Genomic DNA, 22619 nt, shown 5'->3' with positions numbered 1-22619 from the left:
ATGCCTGTAAATAGACTGATCAAAAATCAGTAAGGAGTTGAATTGAACATACATTGCAAAAGTTAATGCCAATGTACTAAAAGCTACATTCAGGTCCCTTTCTTGTAAACTAATATTATGGTCAATGACAACTAATTATACAAAGTGCTGGAATAACTCAACGTGCCTGGCAGCATCTCTGGAGGACATGGATAGGCGATGTTTCGGATCGGGAAGTTTCTTCAGGCTATTTGAGTTGCTCCAACGCTTTGTGTTTTACTCAAGATTCCAGCATCTGCAGTTCCTTGTGGAATATGTCCTCCGGAGATACTGCCTGACCCACTGAGCTAGTCCAGAACTTTGTGTTTTACTGAGGATTCCCACATCTGCAGTTCCTTGTGTCTCGACAACCTCTAATTGCCAGCACTACTTCATAGAGGGACCAAATGCTTACCTGATAATTTGTAACTGATTTTTTCAATTAAATTATCAATTGCTTTTTCCTATATTGAACGCGATAGCAGCTTTAGAATACTTTTCTATTTAATCTCACGATATCAACATTTTTAACCATGAATAATATATATAATATGGGTCATTGACAAAACTTGACAAAAATGTTTCTGTGATTTTTTAATTCAAAACAGTGACACCTGTAGGCAGTAATTACAGACTGTTCAAAATCCCCTTGTTCCTTTAGCTGGTGGTAAAGTAGGCTTGGCAGAGTTGGAAGAAGGTCCAAGACGTGAATAGGCATCAATGCCACTTGTAATGGTCCGGTATGCTGAATCATCCTCCTCATTCCCGGAGAGCACTGCATTTCGTAAGTTGGGCATCTCAGCAAAGGGCAAGTAAGCTTCACCTGAATCAATAACAAAGGAGGAATTATTTTAAGATACACAAATATACCAGGAATGATTTTAGAATTCTTCAACTGCAATCGAAAACTAATCCAGCAATGGTTTAAATTGGAAATCTGTCCATAAATTGACAGCACATAATTTATCATTTAATCGCATGTTTAAAGAATTGTGGCTTTTGATATCCAGATTTTCAGCTTGCTCTGCCTATGGACAAGGTTCCCTATTGATAAGGTTTCCCTCTCTCCTGACTCTCAGTCTGAAGAAGGGTCTCAAACTGAAACGTCACCTATTCCTTTTCTGCAGAGATACTACCTGACCCGTTGAGTTCAACTATTTTCCCTATTGACACCATTGATTATAAAATTACATGGACTATATAATTAAAGCACACTGTGTTCTTACATCTATGGTAATCTGGTCGTCATTTCTCATTACATTTAGCAGAGAACAGAACAGTGCAGGAAACTATACAGAGTTTTAAATTACAATAAGCTATGGTACAGAATAAAGATCACATATGTTTGGACAAAATTCCTCTTAATGATTTGGATGAGGGGATTGAAGCTTTTGTGGCCAAGTTTGCAGATGATACAAAAATCTCCTGCCTTCTCCCAGTAATCTTTGACACCTTTACTAATCAAGAACCTATCATTCTCTGCTTTAAACAAACAGATTGACAGCCATCTGTGGCAAACATTCTAAAGATTCATCACCTTCTGGATAAAGAAATTCTTCCTCATCGCCATTCTAAGAGTACGTCCTTTTATTCTGAGGAAGTGCCCTATGGTTCTAGACTGTCCCATTACTGGAAACATCCTTTCCACATCCACTATCTAAGCCTTTCATTCTCCAGTAGCTTTCAATGAAATTACCCCTAATTGTTCTAAACTCCAGTGAGTACAAGCCCAGGGCCAGCACACGCTCCTCATATCTTAACCCAAACATCTTCAGGATCATTATCGCAAACCTCCTCTGGACCTTCTCCAATACCAGCACACCTTTCCTCAGATATGGGGCAAAAAAACTGCTCATGATATTCCAAATTTAGCCTGAAAGCGCCTTATAACGTTTTAGCATTACTTCCGTGCTTTTATATTCCAGTCCTCTCGAAATGAATGCTAACATTGCATTTGCCTTCCTTATTACCAACTCAACCCTGCATTATAACCTTTCGGGAATCTTATATCAGCACACCCAAGTCTCTTTGCACATCCGCTTTCTGAATCCTCTCCCTGATTAAAAAATGGTCTACATCTTTATTCTTTCTACCAATGTGCATGACTGTACTCTTTGCTGTGCTGTATTCCATTTACCACTTCTTTGCCCACTCTCCCAACCTGTCCAAATCCTTCTGCAGACTCCCTGCTTCCTCAACTCTAACTGTCATTCCACCTAGCATCCTATCACCCACAAACATGACTAGGAAGCCATCAATTCCTTTATCCAGATCATTAACATATAACGCAGAAAGTAGCGGACCGAAAAACCGACCCTTGCAGAACACCGCTAATCATCGGCAGCTAACTAGTAAAGGCCGCTTTTATTCCCACTCTTTGCCTTGTGCCAGTCAGTGAAACTTCTATCCATGTTAGGGCCTTGTTCTAATACCATAGGCTCGTATTTTGTTTAGCAGCCTCATGTGTGGCACGGATGACATGTTAGTACTTAACAAGTGTAACATTGTGTGCAGTTCTGGTCACCCTGCTATAGGAACGATGCCATTAAATTGGAAAGTGTACAGGAAAGATTCACCTATTACCAGGACATGAGGGCTGGACTTACAAGGAGAGACTGGGAGTTTTTCATAGGGGGGTTAGGTGGGTGGTCTTATGGAGGTGCACAAAAGTATAAATAAAGTGAATGGGCATAGTCTTTTCCTCAGGTAGAGGAGTCCAGAACTAGAGGGCCAAAATTTAAGATGAGAGAGAAAAGATTTAAAAGAGAGCTGAGGCCAATTGGTTCTCACATAGGATGGTGCATATATAGAACGAGCCACCCGAGGAAGCTGTAGAGGTACAATGGTGATGTTTAAAATATATTTGGACAGGCACGTGGATCGGAAAGATTTAGAGGGATATGGGCCAAGCACAAGCAAACGGGATTAGCTCGTTATAAAACAGTATGGACAAGTTGGGCTATAGCACTTTTTTCCATGCTGTATGACTATGACTCTCAATAGCAGTGATTTAAATAAAATTATATTGATTCATGTCACTCCTCCATGTTACTTCATGTTATTGTGTTTGGGTTAACCTACAATCAATTGAAACTGGCACCATGTAACATCTGAAAACAGACAAAAACAAGTGGCATTATTGCTATCTTCCTACCAAAAGGGAGCCCAGCTTCTTTTCTGTTTTGTTCTGTGTCAAAGAATGTTTCATGTTGTTCCCAATGTTTATCACAGGCTGCACAGAGGAAATTTGAGTCAAAACCTGAGCAAGAGCAACCTGTTTAAAGAACACATAGAATTCACATAATATTAATGCGGTTTACATCAATACTTCCATGTCTTATGTAACAATTGTTTTTACACTGAGATATCGCTAGATTTGTCTACTAGTGTAAATTATAATTATTTGAATAATGGACAGCATTTCCATAGGGCTGAGACCAATTTTCTTGTGGGAAGATTTGCTAGTCCCATTAGAGTGTGTTTCAACCTGGAGAATGGAATCTGTTTTGACACCGGTAATTTTGACACCGGTTCTTCCTCCATGCCCCTACCTGGCCTGCTAAGGACCTCCAGCATTTTTCTTTCAGATTTACAGCCACTGCAGTGTTGGCTTTTCAGTAAATATTGTAACATTGGCATCATTGAGAAAGCAAGATTAAAAATCTGAAATTATCATGAGGATTTAAAAGGATAAAAAGAGAAGGAAGATAAGTTATGAAGATTTGAAGTTAATGTTGGATTTTAATAATTTACCAGTTATAGAAGCATTGAATGATACAATAAGATGTTCCACAGACTGTTGTACAAGATATTATTGATTAATGAGACAACTGTGACTGACAAGGTATACATTCTGCAATGTACATAGGCATAACGTCTATAGGACAAGACCAAGCTGTGTAACAAGACAATTGGAAACAGGAGATGAAAATAATGTAATAATTAACTTGCCATGTGATAATTAAATCTGTGTAACTAATCTATGTGTGTAAGGAGGAACTGCAGGTGCAGGTTTACAGCAAAGATAGACACAAAATGCTAGAGTAACTCAGCGGGTTAGGCAGCATCTCTGGGGAATAGGAATAGGTGACGTGAGTCTGATGAAGGCTCTTGACCTTAAACGTCACATATTCCTTTTCTCCAGAGATGCTGCCTAACCTACTGAGTAACTCCAGCATTTTGTTGTTTAACTAATTAATTTATTCCCTTGCTTTTTAACACATCTCTTCTCCCTCTATAAAACGTTTATCAATCATAAATGTCCTTTCATTCAATCGTTCACATAATTAACACGAGCCAAAACATTATGATCACTGACAGGTGAAGTGAATAACGTTGATTATCTTGTTACAATGGCACCTGTCAAGGGGTGGGATATATTAGGCAGCAAGTGAACTGTCAGCTCTTGAACTTGATGGGTTGGATGCAGGAGAAATGGGCAGGAGTAAAGACCTGAGCGACTTTGAAAAGGGCCAAATTGTTATGGCCAGATGACTGGGTCAGAGCATCTCTGAAATGGCAAGGCTTGTTGGTGCTCCCGGTCAGTAGTGGTAAGTACCTACCGACAGTGGTCCGAAGAGGGACAAACCATAAACTGGCGACAGGGTGTTGGGCGCCCAAGGCTCATCGATGCGCGAGGGCAACGAAGGCTATCCCGTCTGGTCCAAACCGACAGAAGGTCTACTGTGGCACAAGTCACAGAAAACATTAATGGTGGTCACGGGAGGAATGTGTCACAATACACAGTGCATCGCACCCTGTTGCGTATGGGGCTGCGTAGCCGCAGACTGCTCAGAGTGCCCATGATGACCCCTGTCCACCATCAAAAGTGGATACATTAGGCACGCGAGCATCGGAACTGGACCGTGGAGCAGTGGAAGAAGGTTGCCTGGTCCAATGAGTCCCATTTTCTTTTAGATCACGTGGATAGCCGTGTACGTGTGCGCCGTTTACCTGGGGAAGTGATGGCACCAGGATGCACTGTGGGAAGACAACAAGCCAGTGGAGGGAGTGTGATGCTCTGGGCAATGTTCTGCTGGGAACCCTGGGTCCAGCCATTCATGTGGACGTCAATTTGACACGTGTCACCAACCTAAACATCGTTGTAGACCAGATACACCCCTTCATGGCAATGGTATTCCCTGATGGCAGTGGCCTCTTTCAGCAGGATAATGTGCCCTGCCACACTGCACACATTGTTCGGGAATGGTTTGAGGAACATGATGAAGTGTTCATGGTGTTGCCTTGGCCTCTAAATTCTCCAGATCTCAATCCGATTGAGCTTCTGTGGGATGTGCTGGATCGACACGTCCGATCCATGGCGGCTCCACCTCGCAACTTACAGGACTTGAAGGATTTGCTGCTAATGTTTTGGTGCCAGATACCACAGGACACCTTCCGGGGTCTTGTTGAGTCCATGCCTCGGCAGGTCGGCGCTGTTTTGGCAGCACATGGAGGACCAACAGCATATTAGGCAGGTGGTCATAATGTTTTGGTTGCCCTTAAATATACTTCGACTATCTCCGACAACTCCCTCCCGTTTCTGGACCTCACCATCTCCATCACAGGAGACAGACTAGTGACTGACATCTACTATAAACCCACTAACTCGCACACCTATCTGGACTACATTCCTTCCCACCCTATCTCCTGCAAAATGTCTATCCCCTAATCCCAATTCCTCCATCTACACCACATCTGCGCCCGGGATGAGGTGATTCACACTACGGCATCAGAGATGTCCTCATTCTTCAGGAAACGGGGCTTCCCCTCTTCCATTATAGATGAGGCTCTCACTAGGGTCTCTTCTACATCCCGCAGCTCCGCTCTTGCTCCCCCCCCCCCCATTCGTAACAAGGATAGAATCCCCCTCATTCTCACCTTCCACCCCATCAGCCAGCGTATCCAACAAATCATCCGCCAACATTTCCGTCACCTACAACGGGACCCCACTACTGGCCACATCTTCCCATCCCCTCCCCTTTCTGCGTTCCGCAGAGACCGTTCCCTCCGTAACTCCCTGGTCCACTCATCCGTTCATACCCAAACCACCCCATCCCCGGGCACTTTCCCCTGCAACCGCAGGAGGTGCAACACCTGTCCCTTTACCTCCCCCCTCAACTCCATCCAAGGACCCAAACAATCTTTCCAGGTGAGACAGAGGTTCACCTGCACCTCCTCCAACCTCATCTATTGTATCCGCTGCTCTAGATGTTAACTTCTTTACATCGGTGAAACCAAATGCAGGCTCGGCGATCGTTTCGCTCAACACTTTCGCTCAGTCTGCCTTAACCAACCTGATCACCTCATCCCGGGCGCAGATGCGGCGTAGACGGAGGAATTGGGAGTAGGGGGATAGACTTTTTGCAGGAGACAGGGTGGGAAGGAGTGTAGTCCAGATAGTTGTACGAGTTAGTGGGTTTATAGTAGATGTCAGTCACTAGTCTGTCTCCTGTGATGGAGATGGTGAGGTCCAGCACTTCAACTCCCCCTCCCACTCCCAGTCTGACCTTTCTGTCATGGGCCTCCTCCAGTGCCATAGTGAGGCCCACTGGAAATTGGAGGAACAGCACCTCATATTTCACGGGCAGCTTGCAGCCCAGTGGTATGAACATTGACTTCTCCAACTTTAGATAGTTCCTCTGTCCCTCTCTTCCCCTCCCCAGTTCTCCCTCTATCTTCCTGTCTCCACCTATATCCTTCCTTTGTCCCGCCCTCCTGACATCAGTCTGAAGAAGGGTCTCGACCCGAAACGTCACCCATTCCTTCTCTCCTGAGATGCTGCCTGACCTGCTGAGTTACTCCAGCATTTTGTGAATAAATTGAGCTAGGTTTGGTCATTTATTTTGAATGCTCTGGACATTAATGGAATCAGGAGATATGGGGTTCGCACTGCTCAGTGTTACTAGAGGAACATAGAAACATAGAAACATAGAAAATAGGTGCAGGAGTAGGCCATTCGGCCCTTCGAGCCTGCACCGCCATTCAATATGATCATGGCTGACCATCCAACTCAGTATCCCGTACCTGCCTTCTCTCCATACCCCCTGATCCCTTTAGCCACAAGGGCCACATCTAACTCCCTCTTAAATATAGCCAATGAACTGGACTCAACTACCTTCTGTGGCAGAGAATTCCACAGATTCACCACTCTCTTTGTGAAAAAAACCGTTCTCATCTCGGTCCTAAAAGACTTCCCCCTTATCCTTAAACTGTGACCCCTTGTTCTGGACTTCCCCAACATCGGGAACAGCCTGTCCAACCCCTTAAGAATTTTGTAAGTTTCTATAAGATCCCCCCTCAATCTTCTAAATTCCAGCGAGTACAAGCCGAGTCTATCCAGTCTTTCTTCATATGAAAGTCCTGCCATCCCAGGAATCAATCTGGTGAACCTTCTCTGTACTCCCTCTATGGCAAGAATGTCTTTCCTCAGATTAGGAGACCAAAACTGTACGCAATACTCCAGGTGTGGTCTCACCAATGCCCTGTACAACTGCAGCAGAACGGCTGTGTTCTTCATGAATGGTTGAGCTGGTTCTAAGGGATAGGTTTCCTTCCCCTCCTATTTCTTGTATTCTTATGTTTACATCAATGCTATTATTATCTCAAACCAATCTGAAGAAGGGTCCCGACCAGAAACATCACCCATCCATTTTCTCCAGAGATGTTGCCTGACCTGCTGAGTTACTCAAGCACTTTGTGTCTTTTTTCCATCCAAGTTATTTCTGTCTTCTAGATAGATATATTTAACATTTTAGAAATTTATGAAACCCCAATTATTTAATGAAATGTAATTAAACCCCAATTATTGCTGCAACTGTTGTTGCTGTTGTTGTTGCTCCAACTGTTGCTCCAATTATTGACTACCCTGTTGATATAATCCCTCAGTTAAGGAAATGAGCAAGTTAAGTAGTGTCTTGATCACCAATCCATGTTCTCCAGAGATGCTGACTGACCTGCTGAATTACTCCAGCACTTGGTGTCCTTTTGTTTCTGTCTCTATAGGAACATTGCTTATTTCACAGGGGGACTGTTATCAGTGCTTTATTTTAAATTTTGTATGTCTCTAATGATGATATAATCTATTTTGGGGATATCAATCAAAATGTGCAAAGATGCTTTCAATCTGTTGACATACCAGCGATGTTGCATTTACGACCTGCAGTGGTGCTGTGTTCTTCATGGTTATGTTTACAACGACACTTAGCTCTCCAAGTTCTTGGGTCAAAGTTTCTTCGCTTTCTTAGCCAGAATTCACCTACATCTTCAGGACGGGAAGGAATGAAGGCAAAAGCCCTGCACTGGCAGCCAGACACTGTACAGGGCACTCGAACACTGGTGCCTGTCAGAAAAAAATAAACAAAGAAAAACTGGTCACAGCCACAGATGACAGGAAAACATCCGTAATGTTCTAGATTGACATTTGAATACTTTACTTCTGCTGCTCTTCTATCATGAGTCTTGCTCTCAAGAGAGGTTTACTCATGTCTGCCAGGTAAGATGTTGCAGCCATGGTCAGAAGAAATGGATTGGCTCTAATGGATTGGACAACACAGTTGCACAGTGGTAGAGTTGTTGCCTTACAGCGCCAGAGACCCAAGTTTGATCCTGACTACGGATGTTGTCTGTACGGGTACGTTCTCCCTGTGACCACGTGGGTTTTCTCCGGTTCCCCAGTTTCTTCCCACACTCCAAAGAGTTAAAGGTTTGTAGGTTAATTGTCTTCTGCAAATTATAAGTTGTCCCTAGTGTGTAGAATATGGCTAGTGTACGGGATGACCGCTGGTCAGTGTGGACTCGGTGGGCTGAAAGGCCTGTTTCTGTGCTGTATCTCTCTAAAGTCCAAAGGCTCTCTCTAGCCACATACACTCCTGTGGAGTGGGAACCAAGTTGGACTCACTCAATGAGTGTGGAATCTTGCAGTAATGGGGTTGCAGAGATCAATTGGTCAGTATGTCCCAGGATTTTGAGATATTTGGGGAAATGTTTCTGCAGAACTCATTACAGAATTTAACCCATTTTAGTAAAATTGCTTTTAGTTTGATTAGATTGCAAATAAACAGCGGAATTTACTTTTGAACCCTATAGGACAAAAAGATGTTTACGGTATAAATCTCTGATCTGTACATTTAGTTATTTATATAACTGATTTAGGTTTATTATTGCCTCGTATCCTGAGGTATAGTGAAAAGCTTTTGTTTTGCTTGCAATTCAGTCAAATCAGATAATATTATACATGAATACAATCAAGCCAAACATAAGTGCAAACTGTAGAGCAAAAAGAAAGATTGCAGTGTGCAGAATATAATCTTCAGCATTGTAGTGTAACAGTTCCAGAGAAATTCTCCAATTCTGTAACGAGATAGGTTGGAGAATCGGGACTGTACCCTAGCTTACGCAAAGACCGCAGAGATGTCTGAAAACAAAGAGGAGAAGCTGTTCTTGAGTCTGGCGCTTTCAATCATCAGAATCTTCTGCCCAATGGGAACAGGAAGAAGAAGGAATGGCTAGAAAAGGAAAGCTCTTGATTACGATGGCAGCTTTCTGGAGGCAGCATGAAGTGCATGTGAACTGAATGGTGGAGTGTCTGCTCTGTGTGATGGACTGGGCTACATCTATAACTCTCTATAACTGGGCTACATCTATAACGCAATTTTGTGTGGTGTTGAGCACATATGAACCCAAACCAAGCTGTGATGCTACATGACAGTATGCTTTCTATGGTGCTCTTTGAGACGTTTGTAAGAGTCACTGGAGACCTACTGAATTTCCCCAATGTCCTGAGGAAATAAAGGCATGTGTTCTTTTTTGTCTGTCGCTTCAATATGGTTAGTCCACAACAGATTATTGGTAACATTGATATCTAGGAACTTGAAACTTCCGACTATTTCCCCTTTGGCACCATTAATGCTGAATGGGCTTCATTTGACCCTTTAAATGTTCACAAGGGACATTCTTAGTTCAATGTTAAACTGGGAAAGATTTTTTCCTTTGATATATGAGTACATGAGGCAGTTAAACCAATGCATGAGATAGCATTTAATGATTATTACTGCTAACAGATTTCATCATCACAATCGAAGAAGAATGTTTTGTTCAAGCCTTTCTCTCCAGAATTTCTCCATATTCTAAAAAAGGCTTCTGCGTCCTGTGCATCAGTCAGTGAATCCCTGTGTTAATGAATAATGCCTTTCTTCCCTGCCTCATGGTAAATAAAACAATAAAGCAAAATAGTCATTAAAAAAAAAGTGCAAACCATAGCACTATACGTAACTTATTTTAATTTCTTGGGCAGCAGTTATGCTGAGAAATGTGGTGATTATAAATTGATCAGTGGAACAGAAAAGCAGAAATCAACAAATTGATGCTACCCACATTTTCCCAACAAATATAATCAACTTAAGAGCAGAATGCTGTTCCATACCAGTAAAAGGTTCATGTTCAGCAAGGAGATGACCACAAAAGCACTTTGATTTTACTCCAACACGAATGCAATCCCATTTGTATTCAGGACATCGCCATCCAATATAAATTCCTTTCAAAGCAACACAAATACCAATATATGTGAAGGTTGAACTAAGTACTGGTTAGTTACTATGCACATGGTGAAAATACCATAAAGAAACCAGGACATCTTCCAAAATGTTCTATCTTAACTAAATGAAAGTAAAAATAGAAATATATATATTTATAGAGACAGAGTGATACAGTGTGGAAACAGGCCCTTTGGCCCAATTTTCCCACACCAGCCAACATGTCCCAGCTACACTAGTCCCACCTGCCCATGTTTGGTCCATATCCCTCCAAATCTGTCCTACCCATGTACCTGTCTAACTGTTTCTTAAATATTGGGATAGTCCCTGTCACAACTACCTCCTCTGACAGCTTGTTCCATACACCCACCACCCTTTGTGTGAAAAAGTTACGCCTGAGATTCCTATTAAATCTTTTCCCCTTCACTTTAAACCTATGTCCTCTGGTCCTCGATTCACCTACTCTGGGCAAGAGACTCAGTGCATTTACCCGATCTATTCCTCTCATGATTTTATACACCTCAATAAGATCACCCCTCATCCTCCTGCGCTCCAAGGAACAGTCTCAGCCTACTCAACCTACTTAGCCTACTCAACCTCTCCCTATAGCTCAGGCCCTCTAGCCCTGGAAGCATCCTTAATATACATTGAAAGAAAGCAGCTCTCTCCTTTATGTCAGAAGTTACATATTAGTATTTGCGAAAATACAAAACTAAATTTGTGCTCGTTGGTTAACCAAAGTCAAGAGTCATAGATTGTTATCCAGGCCTGTTCATTGATTCAAGTTATTGAACAGTAATCTATTGCCCCAGTGCATTTTGCATCTGGAAGCAGATTTATTTTGTGTGGTGCTTGCAGTGATATTTTGGGCATGTTTATTCAGTTTATCTAAAACTCTCGTTTGTTTGTTTATTTGTGATCGAACTACAGCCAAAACGGTACACGATAGCTTGACAATTTTAGGCACACCTTACTCACCGTCATCGCTTTAATGGTAAAGCAAGTAGTTTTATTGAAATCGGTGTTATATTTTTTAAGTTATTCACATTTTAAAGTTTAAATCTATTTCCGAGGGAGGGAGGAGGGAGGGGGGGAGGGAGGTGGGGGGGAGGGGGGAGGAGGGTGGATAAGGGGGGTTGAGGGGGATGGAGAGGGGGAAGGGGAAGTGGAGAGGGGGGAGAGGGAGGAGGGAGGGGGAGGGGGAGGGGGGTAGGAGAGGGTGCTGCACCAATGCAGGAGAGGTTTGGGCCCAACGGGTCCACTTGGTCTAGTAATTTATAGTTTTCTAATTGTAGTGCAAGAAATCTTTGCCCCTTCCTGGCTTAAAGCATCATTGGCATTAGTATAATAGCAGAGACTAATGTCAAGTACATTCAGAATGTCCTGAATTCAATAGGCCATTTACAACATACAGTGAAAACAAGTAGCTAACTCAAGCCTAGACCTCCATGGAGAAATAACTCTTACTCAAACAGCCATAAACTGGACATTCCTATACAGGTGAGAAAGATTTAGTTTTGTACCTTGTAGAAAGGGAGGAAAACTATTGAAGAACACAGAGAATATTTTGATTACTAAATCTAACTGGATAATAAAATCCTAATGTTTAGCTTCTGTGACACCTCTATTGGCTGAATCTAGTCAATCATAAAGAAGTGGTTTCCTTTGCGATTAGTTATTATGATAGATCTGTATGCAATAATAATGTGTTCAAACAAATGGTAGGCATTAAATGAGACTTGAAGTGTAGGAAAGATCATTCTCTTTGGGATATTACAATTTATTACTTCTTTGTAAATATCTTCAGTTTATATCCATTCAACTGATTCACCCAGATTCCATTGGAAAAAGCTTCAACTGGAAAAATTGCAGCTTGTAAACCTACATTACCTGTGCATATATGGAGATTTTGGACAATGATAATTAAAACTTCAGAGAGAACAACAAAATCTGGGTATGTGTTTGAGGTACTTAACGCAATTGGCTCAATGATCACTATGATAAAAATCACCTGTTTGAAGTGCATCCAATGCTGCTTCCCTCTCTGGATCAAATAGTTCTTTCACCCGTGTCCCAAATTCGTCTCTGTGCATTGCTTTTGCAACAGCGATCAGCTCTGCCTTTTTGGCTGGAACTATAGGCTTCACTGTGTAACCTTTAAATTTAATCACAGGAAACATAATCAAATAGACATTTTTGGTTCCATCTATTATCAATTTGCTAATAATGGTATTTTGTTTTCACCAAGAAACCATGGCAAAGAGTCAAGAACTTAATTTCTAAGTTTGTAAAGCGTAGAATATGACAATGTGGAAACCAAACCCACTTGTGCATATAATGCAAATAAAGCAAAAAGGTGATTTTACCCAAGGTACATCACACTCGGGCAGCTGAGGCTCGTCAGCCTGGGAAGGCAGTCCACCTAGGAGAGGGAAAACTCTGATCTAAAACCTCCACTGCCTTGTGGCCATATCCAGTCATGGAAAAGGCTCCAGGAGTAAACCTCAAGAAAAATCTGGAGTCCCTAAGGCAGTTTGTCGTTGTCTACAACCTCGTTCTGGCAGCTCCTGTGACAGCACTGGTGCCAAACTGTAACGGTTCTGCTGTTCCTTTGGATCGATCAGCGACGTGGAGAGGGGGGACATGCTGCATGGGCAACAGCCTGTCCTTCCTATGACATCGACATCACCCAGGCTTGCATCCGACCACACATCGAAGCTGCTCTAGCCGAGGTTTGGAGCAAGCAGCCAACAACCAGGATGCATCACCCATGGTCAGCCATGACCGAGGGGGGCCTTAGACATCACACTGATAATTACTTCTGGTGAAATCGCATCCACTGGGAAACTGGGAAAGGCACTTGAGTATGTGATTCACCTTAATACAGTTAAGTTGTAGACCTGATGATACACACCACTAAATCCAAAGTTGGTGGACTTATGGTGCAACCGTGAACTTTCTTAACCACTCAGAAAAGTTCTCTTGGTGGCCCCAGCCACACACTCCTTGTTCTCTCAGTGGCCACATTACCCAAGGATGAGCAATAGGACATCAATTAAGAGTTCTGCACTGCTGAGATAGACTTGAGCTTGTGTTCCTGTAAGTGATAGCACTTTTCGCTCTACGCAATTTAACCACTGAGTTGCTCCTGTATGCCGCACTCTTATTTTTAAGCTTAGAATTCCATATTAGTTCATACACGAAAATTGTGAATAAATTAAACCTGCGGGAGGAGGGGGATTTGCCATTACACTGGTTTGCCATTTCATTTGGCACCACAGTTATGGATTAGTTGTGGGTTTTGTGTGATTACAAGCAGCAGCGCAAGTTCACTCAATTTGGGATGTTGCAGTCATTTTTAACTGCTAACTGCTTTTAGCAGCCCAACTGCTAAAATTTAGATTGGATATAAAAAGTCCAAGATTCAAGAAAATGAACAATAAATTCTAATGTCTGCACTGGGTTTGCTGAAATCAGCAATTCCAGGCATGGAAAAACTGGCCTCTGCTTTGCTCCAACTGCAACAACAGCTTGACAGGATGCTTTATTTTAGGGAGACTGTTCCTGGGCACATCAGGAGCTGAAACTAATTTGGCAGGGCTGCACTGAGATAAAAGCAACATTTAAGAGTCATCATCATATACCTCAGCAGATAACAGCTGGAGTGGGAAAGAAAAATAAAACATTCCAAGAAATATTAATGGTTGATTGCATTTGGCTTGTCACTTTGGTAGCATTGAATCAAATATCAAATTCTTTCCTTAAAACAAGAAATTCCTGACAACACTAGATCTTTAAGACTTCTATTCTATGCCATTGTGGATAGGGTTACTGTTGTGTTCGATAAATCACTGGATTCGTATAGTTTTGATTCACTCAGTAATTTATTACACTACTAAATAAGGCACATACACTCGCGTATCCTCGAATATCCCCAAACACATTTGCAAACCCTGAGTACACAGCAGAGCACGCCACAGGGTGTTTCTACATACACTCACGGAAACCCATACACACACGCAAACTCATCAGAGCACGCCACAGGATGTTTCATTCAAGATCACCTAGCAATGTTCACGACATGGTCCAAGGCTGAGGTTCTCTCCCCGAAAGGGCGCCCAACAAAATTCTTTATGGCATTTCTTATCAGAGCAGACCACGCGACTGCCCCCTACACGAGCCAATCATGTCCCCCTTGTCTGCGACGTTTCTGCGCTACTAGCGGCAGGGGGCGCGGGTGGTTTGTCCAACTACTGCTGTTGTGTTGTGTTTGCCAACGTTATGCTTTCCCATAGAATGGCCTTGAAAACTGTGTTCCCTGGCAATGATCACAGATAACATGTCTGGAAATTTGTTTTCGAGAGGCTATGGAATGTAGGGCTGCTAACTTAGCTGATAACTCCATTTCACATTTTAGCTGGAATTGTCAGTTTAACCCATACACTACGGTTATGACCGTTCAGTTCCTAGTATGTTATGAATGGCCTGCATGAAAACCTCTGAGATCACATTGCACACTTATAACCAGTATGCCACATTTTCTAACTTTTCTCATGATGGATATGGTTTACTTCTTTAAATTCTCCTCTTTCATAATGGAATGGAAACCTCAGAATTTAATCCACAATTAATCTTTTTTTGCTGTGAAATTCTATTTTTCCCCCCCCTGAATGGAAAAATAAGCCAATTTGTTTTAATAACATGCCATAAACTGTTTATGTGAGATTCTTCCTCTCTACTGATAGACAATAGACAATAGGTGCAGGAGTAGGCCATTCGGCCCTTCGAGCCAGCACCACCATTCAATGTGATCATGGCTGATCATTCTCAATCAGTATCCTGTTCCTGCCTTCTCCCCATACCCCCTGACTCCGCTATCCTTAAGAGCTCTATCTAGCTCTCTCTTGAAAGCATCCAGAGAATTGGCCTCCACTGCCTTCAGAGGCAGAGAATTCCACAGATTTATAACTCTCTGACTGAAAAGGTTTTTCCTCATCTCCGTTCTAAATGGCTTACCCCTTATTCTTAAACTGTGGCCCCTGGTTCTGGACTCCCCCAACATTGGGAACATGTTTCCTGCCTCTAACGTGTCCAATCCCTAAATAATCTTATATGTTTCAATAAGATCCCTTCTCATCCTTCTAAATTCCAGTGTATACAAGCCTAGCCGCTCCAGTCTTTTAACATACGACAGTCCCGCCATTCCGGGAATTAACCTAGTAAACCTACGTGGCACGCCCTCAATAGCAAGAATATCCTTCCTCAAATTCGGAGACCAAAACTGCACACAGTACTCCAGGTGAGGTCTCACTAGGGCCCTGCACAACTGCAGAAGGATGTACAACTGCAAAAGGTCTAAATTTTATTTCGGAGTCACGTGAGTGACTACGTGAAGACCCCGTCCAGCACGTGTGCGCGACATTAGCGTTCATGCAGTGCACCCGCGACGAACGGGAGTTCAAGGTGCTCCCGCTACAAATTGAAAAGTCAGGCCGACAGGTAAGTTTTACCGTGGCCGTGAGTATTTTCTCTGTGGTCTGCTTTATGTTCCAGGAAAATGAGCAAGACCAGAGGGAAGAAATTTGCAGCTCGCCCCCGTTCGTCTTCCGTTGAGGAACGTTCTTTGGAGGGGGGGCAAGAGGCGGCAGCAATAACTACCGAGCCGAGCCCAGCACCGCTAGTGCAGCCTGAGCAGCGAGCTGTAGGTACCTGCAGCCAGAACCGGGCGGTAGTATCCGACGATTCGGATGAAGATGCCACACCGCTCGAGAGCGGCACTGGCAGCCGCCTAAGCCGAATGGAACGGCTTATGGAGCAAATGCTCCAGCGAGATCTGCTGAGAGAGCAGCAGCAGACTCGCCAAGGGAGCCCAGGCACTCCCGCAGTGCCCTTTACGGCACTGGCCATTGCCTCACCTTCTTTTGAAGGCAGCATTGGCGACCAGGTCTGGGCTGGTCAACAAGAGGGGTTGTTGGCTGAAGATGTCCGGAGTACGCAGAGTGTACAGGATCAGGAAGAGCTGCTGGGTGTGGTCAACCGCTACGTGGTCATTCCACGAGGGGGTCGGCCTTTAGAGCCGAAACTTGCAGCCAGCATTGACCACCTGTCCTCAAAACCCCTACAAGAACGGGTGGTCAATGAGGCTCTTGAACTATATACAGCCCCAGAAAATTGTACATCATTGAATGTACCAGCTGTAAACAGCCAAATTTGGGGACATTTGGGGCAGAACATCAGGAACCTGGAGTTGAAGCTCCAGAAAATCCTTAAACTCCTGACTGCAGGGATGACATCATATGCTCGGTCCATTGATGGTGTGGACATCTCCACAAATCAGCAAGATACATTAGCTCTGCTGTGCACCACTCAATATCAGATAAACAATTTACGGAAGGAAATCATCAAGCCTGCCCTCAACCCTAAGTTTGCGGGACTTTGCAAAACACCGGGTTCAGAACCTCCAATTCTGCTTTTTGGAAAGGACCTTCCAAAAAAGGTGAAAGACCTAGAGGAAGAATCCAAGACCTTTGGTCTCGTGAGGGCAGGTTTGGGACCGAGCAGACCTAACAAACCCAGGCGGCAGTACCCCACGGCGTCCACCAGTCGTAGACCACCATATGGGACTGGTGAAAGCTCGGGGTCCGCAACCATTCCCCGTAAGCCTTTTTTAGGCCCGCGCCCAGAGCGGACCCCATGGAAAATGCGCCACCCCCAACAACATCAACGTCAACATCTACATCAACAGCAGCCCTCTACAGCCCAGCAGACACCTCATCGTCCAGCGAAGAGGCAGAAGTAGCACCAGTAACCATGGAGGTAGGTGGATCTGGTTCCTCTCAGCATATGAGCAGTAGGGGCTCTATACTATCAGGGGGGAGATTGCACTTGTTTTTGGATGCATGGGAAACCATCACTAATGACAAGTACATACTAAGCTGCATTCATGGCTATAAAATTGACTTTGTTCATGAAAACATTCCGCCAGTTCAGCATATACCCCAAAGGGTATTCACCCTCTCAGTCAAAGAGAAACAAGAGGGTCAAGCTGAACTTGTGAGGCTACTAGCAAAAGGTGTCATTGAAAGAACAAAACATGAACCTTTGGAATTTGTGTCTAATATTTTCACTAAAACTAAAAAAGATGGTGGATGTCGCATCATCATTGACTTAACTACGTTAAACGAGTCAGTTAAGTATACACATTTTAAGATGGAAACTTTTCAAACCGCCAGACTTTTGATTTCTAGAGGGTACTTTCTAGCAGGCATTGATTTAAAAGATGCCTACTACTCAGTACCCATACACAAGGAGCATCGTAAATACTTAAAGTTTATCTGGATGAAACAGCTATGGCAATTTAAAGCCTTACCAAATGGACTAACCTCCGCTCCAAGGTTGTTCACTAAAATCTTAAAACCCGCCTTGGCATTATTGAGGAAACAAAAGCATATAGTCATGGCGTACTTAGACGACATTTTAATAGTAGGGAAAACCTTGGAGACAGCTATTTTGGCAGTAGCAGCCACCAAACGTTTGTTTGAAACTTTGGGGTTTGTCATACATCCAGATAAATCCAATTTTACACCGTCCACTACCATGGACTATCTTGGATTTACGATTGATACTGTTCACATGTTTGTAACTCTGCCGAAGGGGAAAGCATCAGAATTGGCACTATCATGCCACGAACTAATGCATAAACGTCAGCCAACCATACGGCAGGTAGCTAGAGTTATTGGTAAAATGGTAGCAGCTTTTCCAGCTGTACAATTTGGGCCTTTGCACTACCAAAATTTACAAAGAGCAAAAGTGCACGCACTAAAGCAAAACTCAGGTCACTTTGACCGAGCTATGGATTTAACTGCTGAATCCATTCCAGAGTTACAATGGTGGACAAGGAACATTAGGCTCAGTTCCAGTCCCATAATAATCACCAACCCAGTATTAACCATTCAAACGGATGCCAGTGCTTTGGGCTGGGGAGCAACTAACATGCAATCCAGCACAGGGGGCAGATGGACTAATTCTGAATCATCTTGCCTACAGACACGGGGTATCAACTATTTAGAAATGTTGGGTGCGTTTTATGGTTTAAAAGCATATTCATCTAATACGCATCATGCACATGTCCGGTTGCAATTAGATAATACCACGGTGGTGGCTTATATCAACCACATGGGTGGTGTAAAGTCGATATCGTGTGACAAATTGGTCAACCTAATCTGGCAATGGTGTGTCGAAAGACATACTTGGTTATCAGCAACTTACCTACCAGGTAAGCAAAATACAGTGGCAGACACCAGGTCACGCAAATTTAACGATAACATCGAATGGATGTTAAATCCCAAAGTATTTGCCGAAATTACAAAGCAATATGGCACACCAGATATCGATCTATTTGCATCCAGGCTGAATCACCAGGTACCAACGTATGTCGCTTGGGAACCAGACCCTGAGGCAGCAGCAGTTGATGCATTCACGCTGTATTGGGGGAAAATGTTCGTTTATGCTTTTCCTCCCTTCTGCCTCATCAGTCGGGTATTACGCAAGATTCAATTGGATTCCGCTTCAGGAATCTTGATAACACCCGACTGGCCTACACAGCCATGGTTCCCAGTGGCCCTCGACATGGCTGTCGAAACACCGTTGGAATTCCCCAGCAGTCCGGAATTATTAATCCACCCAGTGTCAGGCATTAGTCACCCGTGCCATGACAGAGTCAATCTCCTCGCTTGCAGATTCTAAAAAGACCTCTACTGGGCCTGGGACTGTCTGAGGACGCCATCAACATGATGACCGCATCCCACCGGGAGTCCACCAGGAGACAATACCTGACCAACATAAGGAAATGGGAACGGTATTGCTCCAAAACAGGAACTACCTACACTACAGCGACACCCACCAGTGTTGTGGAGTTCCTGGTTGGATTACATCGGGAAGGACTCAGCTACAGCGCCATAAATACAGCCAGGAGTGCGTTGTCAGCTTATTTGGTTCCAGCAGCAGGACAACTGGCTTTCGGGTCCCATCCACTAGTAATCAAAATCATGAGGGGCATTTTTAATACTAACTCCCCCAGACCAAGGTACACTCAGATCTGGGATGTCAGCATTGTGCTGACGTACCTTAGGGGATGGCCACCGCCCAGGGCACTCACGCTGGAACAACTTACACTGAAATCAGTCATGCTCATGGCACTAGTGTCAGCTCAAAGGGTACAGTCCCTCCACCTTCTGAGGCTGGACAGCATGACAGAGTCATTGGACTGTTTCACATTCCATATTCAGGGACTGGTCAAACAAACTAGACCAGGTACCACGCCTCCAGTCATGGAGTTCTGGGCATATTCATCTGACCCACGGCTGTGTGCCAAGACCCATCTCGCCAATTACATAGACACAACATACAACTTAAGAGGGAGAGAAAAAGCCTTATGGATAAGCCACAAGAAGCCTCATGGTCAGGTGACGAGCCAAACCATCTCAAGGTGGCTCAAGCAGGTGCTTAAGTCCGCGGGAGTCAATACTAATATTTACAAATCTCACTCCACCAGGGCTGCATCTACGTCGGCGGCTAGTCGAATGGACGTGCCTATGGACCATATTCTGGCCAGAGCAGGATGGTCCTCGGAAAGAACTTTCCAAAGGTTTTATAATAAGCCGCTGGCGCAACCTGCTACATTTGCAGACAGAATTTTAGAGTCTGCAGATAATATTTAATTTAAGCCCTGGGGAGCTCTCTGTTTTTTGTTGTCATTAATAAACCTTTTTTGTTCACAAACAGGTTCTTGATTGCGATAACATACTTCCTCCCTCTAAGGTCTTCAGACAGTGAGTGAAGCATGAGCTGGTACATGGTTCGGAATCACAGAGCTTTGAAGTCTTCACGTAGTCACTCACGTGACTCCGAAATAAAATAGTAAGATTAAATGAGAACTTACCAGTTCGAAGTTTGATCTGTATTTTATGAGGAGTTACGATGAGGGATTACGTGCCCTCCGCTCCCACCCTCTATTATACAGATCAACTGGTAATTAAGTTCTTATTTTTTCTTTACTATATTTATTTCAATCGTTGTGTTTTTTCTGTGAATCCACACCGCTGCTTTGAAGAATGTCGCGCACACGTGCTGGACGGGGTCTTCACGTAATCCCTCATCGTAACTCCTCATAAAATACAGTTCAAACTTCGAACTGGTAAGTTCTCATTTAATCTTACTATTAAATGCATTTGCTGCTACTGCTGAAAGGCCCTGGGGTGTAGCACAGCTCACATTGACAACCTGAAGGTCTAAATTAAATGCATTTCAAAGACAGAAGATTCTTTTACATTACCTTTTGGAACAAGCATTGTATCGTTCTGCGTGGATTGTGATGCCGATACATATGGCGTTAGAGCCTGGCTAGGTCCAGCCTGGCTAGGTCCAGCTGCACTGCTCGTGCTGCTGCCAGGTGCAGCCCGTTTGGATTCATAACGTTCATTCGGGTGAACAACTCCACCCTTCTTCGCCTTTGCCTTTAAGTTTTGACTGGATGACATTTCATCTGATCTCTCCCAATGAAGGCAGACACTGAAACAAGGACAATTAAAACGAACTTACCTTTTTTTTGACATTTATATTTATAAAGTTACGTATATCAGACAACTCACGACCACATTTTTCCTTTAAAAATTAAAGAAAACTTTCTGTGGGGTCAAGTTCTACCTGATTGGAAATGCAACCATGTGAAGTGGTGTTCAATGGTTTCATTGCATAGTAACTAGGAAACAGATTGTATTGTTGTCAACTGTTCAGTCAGAGCGATAGTTTGGAACACTGGCTGGGGAATTACTGGTACAAGACAAGTGGAAAGCTAATATTATTAGTATATGTTTGTGTCATACTACAAAAATAGCAGCAGATTATTGGACAGCTTAAAGCACAAATTAAATTTAGATAGTATGAGACAGATGGAAACCCAAAAAGTGCATAATGCACACGTGCCAGATATAGTTCACTATGTGCTACAAAATCCAGATAGTATACTGAGTATTCTACAATTGGAGTGTTCATAAATTGAGCAACTTCTAATAATACAAAAGGATCATGTAATAAAAGTAAGTGGGATTGGAGGTTTGAGCAAAAGAGGCAGGAAGTCATGATTGGAGTATTGCGTACAATTCAGTTTGCTCAATACAGGAAGGATATGGAGGCTTTGGAAAGGGTGCAGAGGTGGTTTACCAGAATTATGCCTGGATTAGAGGGTATGAGCTGCAGGGGGAGGTTGAATAGACTTGGATTATTTTCTCTGGAACACTGGAGGTTGAGGGGAGACCTGATAGAAGTAAATAAAATGAAGAGAGGCATAGATAGGGTAGACAGTTGGAACTTTTTCTTACTGGTGGCCTGTAACTAGTGGTGTGCCTCAGGGATTAGTGGTGTGCCTCAGGGATTAGTGCTGAGCCCATTGCTGTCTGTAGTTTATATCAACAATTTTGATGAGAATCTAGAAGGCACGATTAGTAAGTTTGCAGAGGACACTGAAGTAAGTAGTATTGTAGATGACAAAGATGGTTATCAAAAATTACATCAGGATCTATGGTGCCCCGAATCATTGGACAATCCTCCCATTGCAGGAATCAGTTTTGTATACCTTTGTGGCACTCCCTCTATCAGACTTAGATCCTTCATTAGATGGAGGACAAGACCTGTTCACAATATTCCAGGTGTAGCCCCACCAGATCTCCATGTAATTGGAGTGAGAGATCTCACATACTCAAATCCTCTTGCACTAATTGCGAGCACACTAAACTTCAGTGATTTGTCTACAAGGACTCCAAGCCATTCTGAACATGAATACTTAAAAGATATTCTACTTCTCGATTTTCTATATACAGTATATAAGTATATTACTCCCTCGTGATTTGGACTGTCTGTGTTATGCACATCTCATTCACATGTTTTTTCCATTTATTTCAAGACTGTACTTACGAAACACCGAGCACATATGGTCGAGCATGTAGTCAGATTCATTGATGCAACGTGTCTTTCTGTAATAATACAAAATAACAAATACATTGTGCATCCTCA

General features: G+C 43.3%; 2 protein-coding genes across 2 annotated transcripts; one reads left to right on the top strand and one right to left on the bottom strand.

The window, feature by feature from the left end:
* Positions 1 to 656: 656 nt before the first annotated feature.
* Positions 657 to 21088, bottom strand: LOC144592944 (protein FAM221B-like). The gene is made up of 6 exons (XM_078398667.1): positions 20884 to 21088; positions 12562 to 12705; positions 10442 to 10552; positions 8156 to 8359; positions 3173 to 3292; positions 657 to 841 (listed from the first exon to the last, which is right to left on the bottom strand). The coding sequence occupies exons 1-6, from the start codon at positions 21086 to 21088 to the stop codon at positions 657 to 659; spliced, it is 969 nt and encodes a 322-aa protein (XP_078254793.1).
* Positions 16108 to 20674, top strand: LOC144599077 (uncharacterized). The gene is made up of 2 exons (XM_078409801.1): positions 16108 to 17366; positions 20662 to 20674. Exon 1 carries the CDS (start codon positions 16108 to 16110, stop codon positions 17347 to 17349), a length of 1242 nt encoding a protein of 413 aa, XP_078265927.1. The 3' UTR covers positions 17350 to 17366; positions 20662 to 20674.
* Positions 21089 to 22619: the final 1531 nt, after the last annotated feature.

This window comes from Rhinoraja longicauda, chromosome 1, assembly GCF_053455715.1.
Source record: "Rhinoraja longicauda isolate Sanriku21f chromosome 1, sRhiLon1.1, whole genome shotgun sequence".
Lineage (NCBI taxonomy): Eukaryota > Metazoa > Chordata > Chondrichthyes > Rajiformes > Arhynchobatidae > Rhinoraja > Rhinoraja longicauda.
The sequence above is the reverse complement of the archived record's forward strand: the minus strand, read 5'-3'. Positions and strand labels throughout refer to the sequence as shown.

What these genes read in the sequence shown, in the direction of transcription:
- LOC144592944 (XM_078398667.1), bottom strand. Translation starts at nt 21,088, where the DNA reads ATGTCATCCAGTCAAAACTTAAAGGCAAAGGCGAAGAAGGGTGGAGTT. An exon ending in ATTGGATGCACTTCAAACAG is followed by an intron (nt 10,553 to 12,561) that starts GTGATTTTTATC and finishes TTGCTTTGAAAG; the next exon opens with GAATTTATATTGGATGGCGA. An exon ending in AGAAGCTGGGCTCCCTTTTG is followed by an intron (nt 842 to 3,172) that starts GTAGGAAGATAG and finishes TTATTGATTCAG; the next exon opens with GTGAAGCTTACTTGCCCTTT.
- LOC144599077 (XM_078409801.1), top strand. Translation starts at nt 16,108, where the DNA reads ATGAGCAAGACCAGAGGGAAGAAATTTGCAGCTCGCCCCCGTTCGTCT.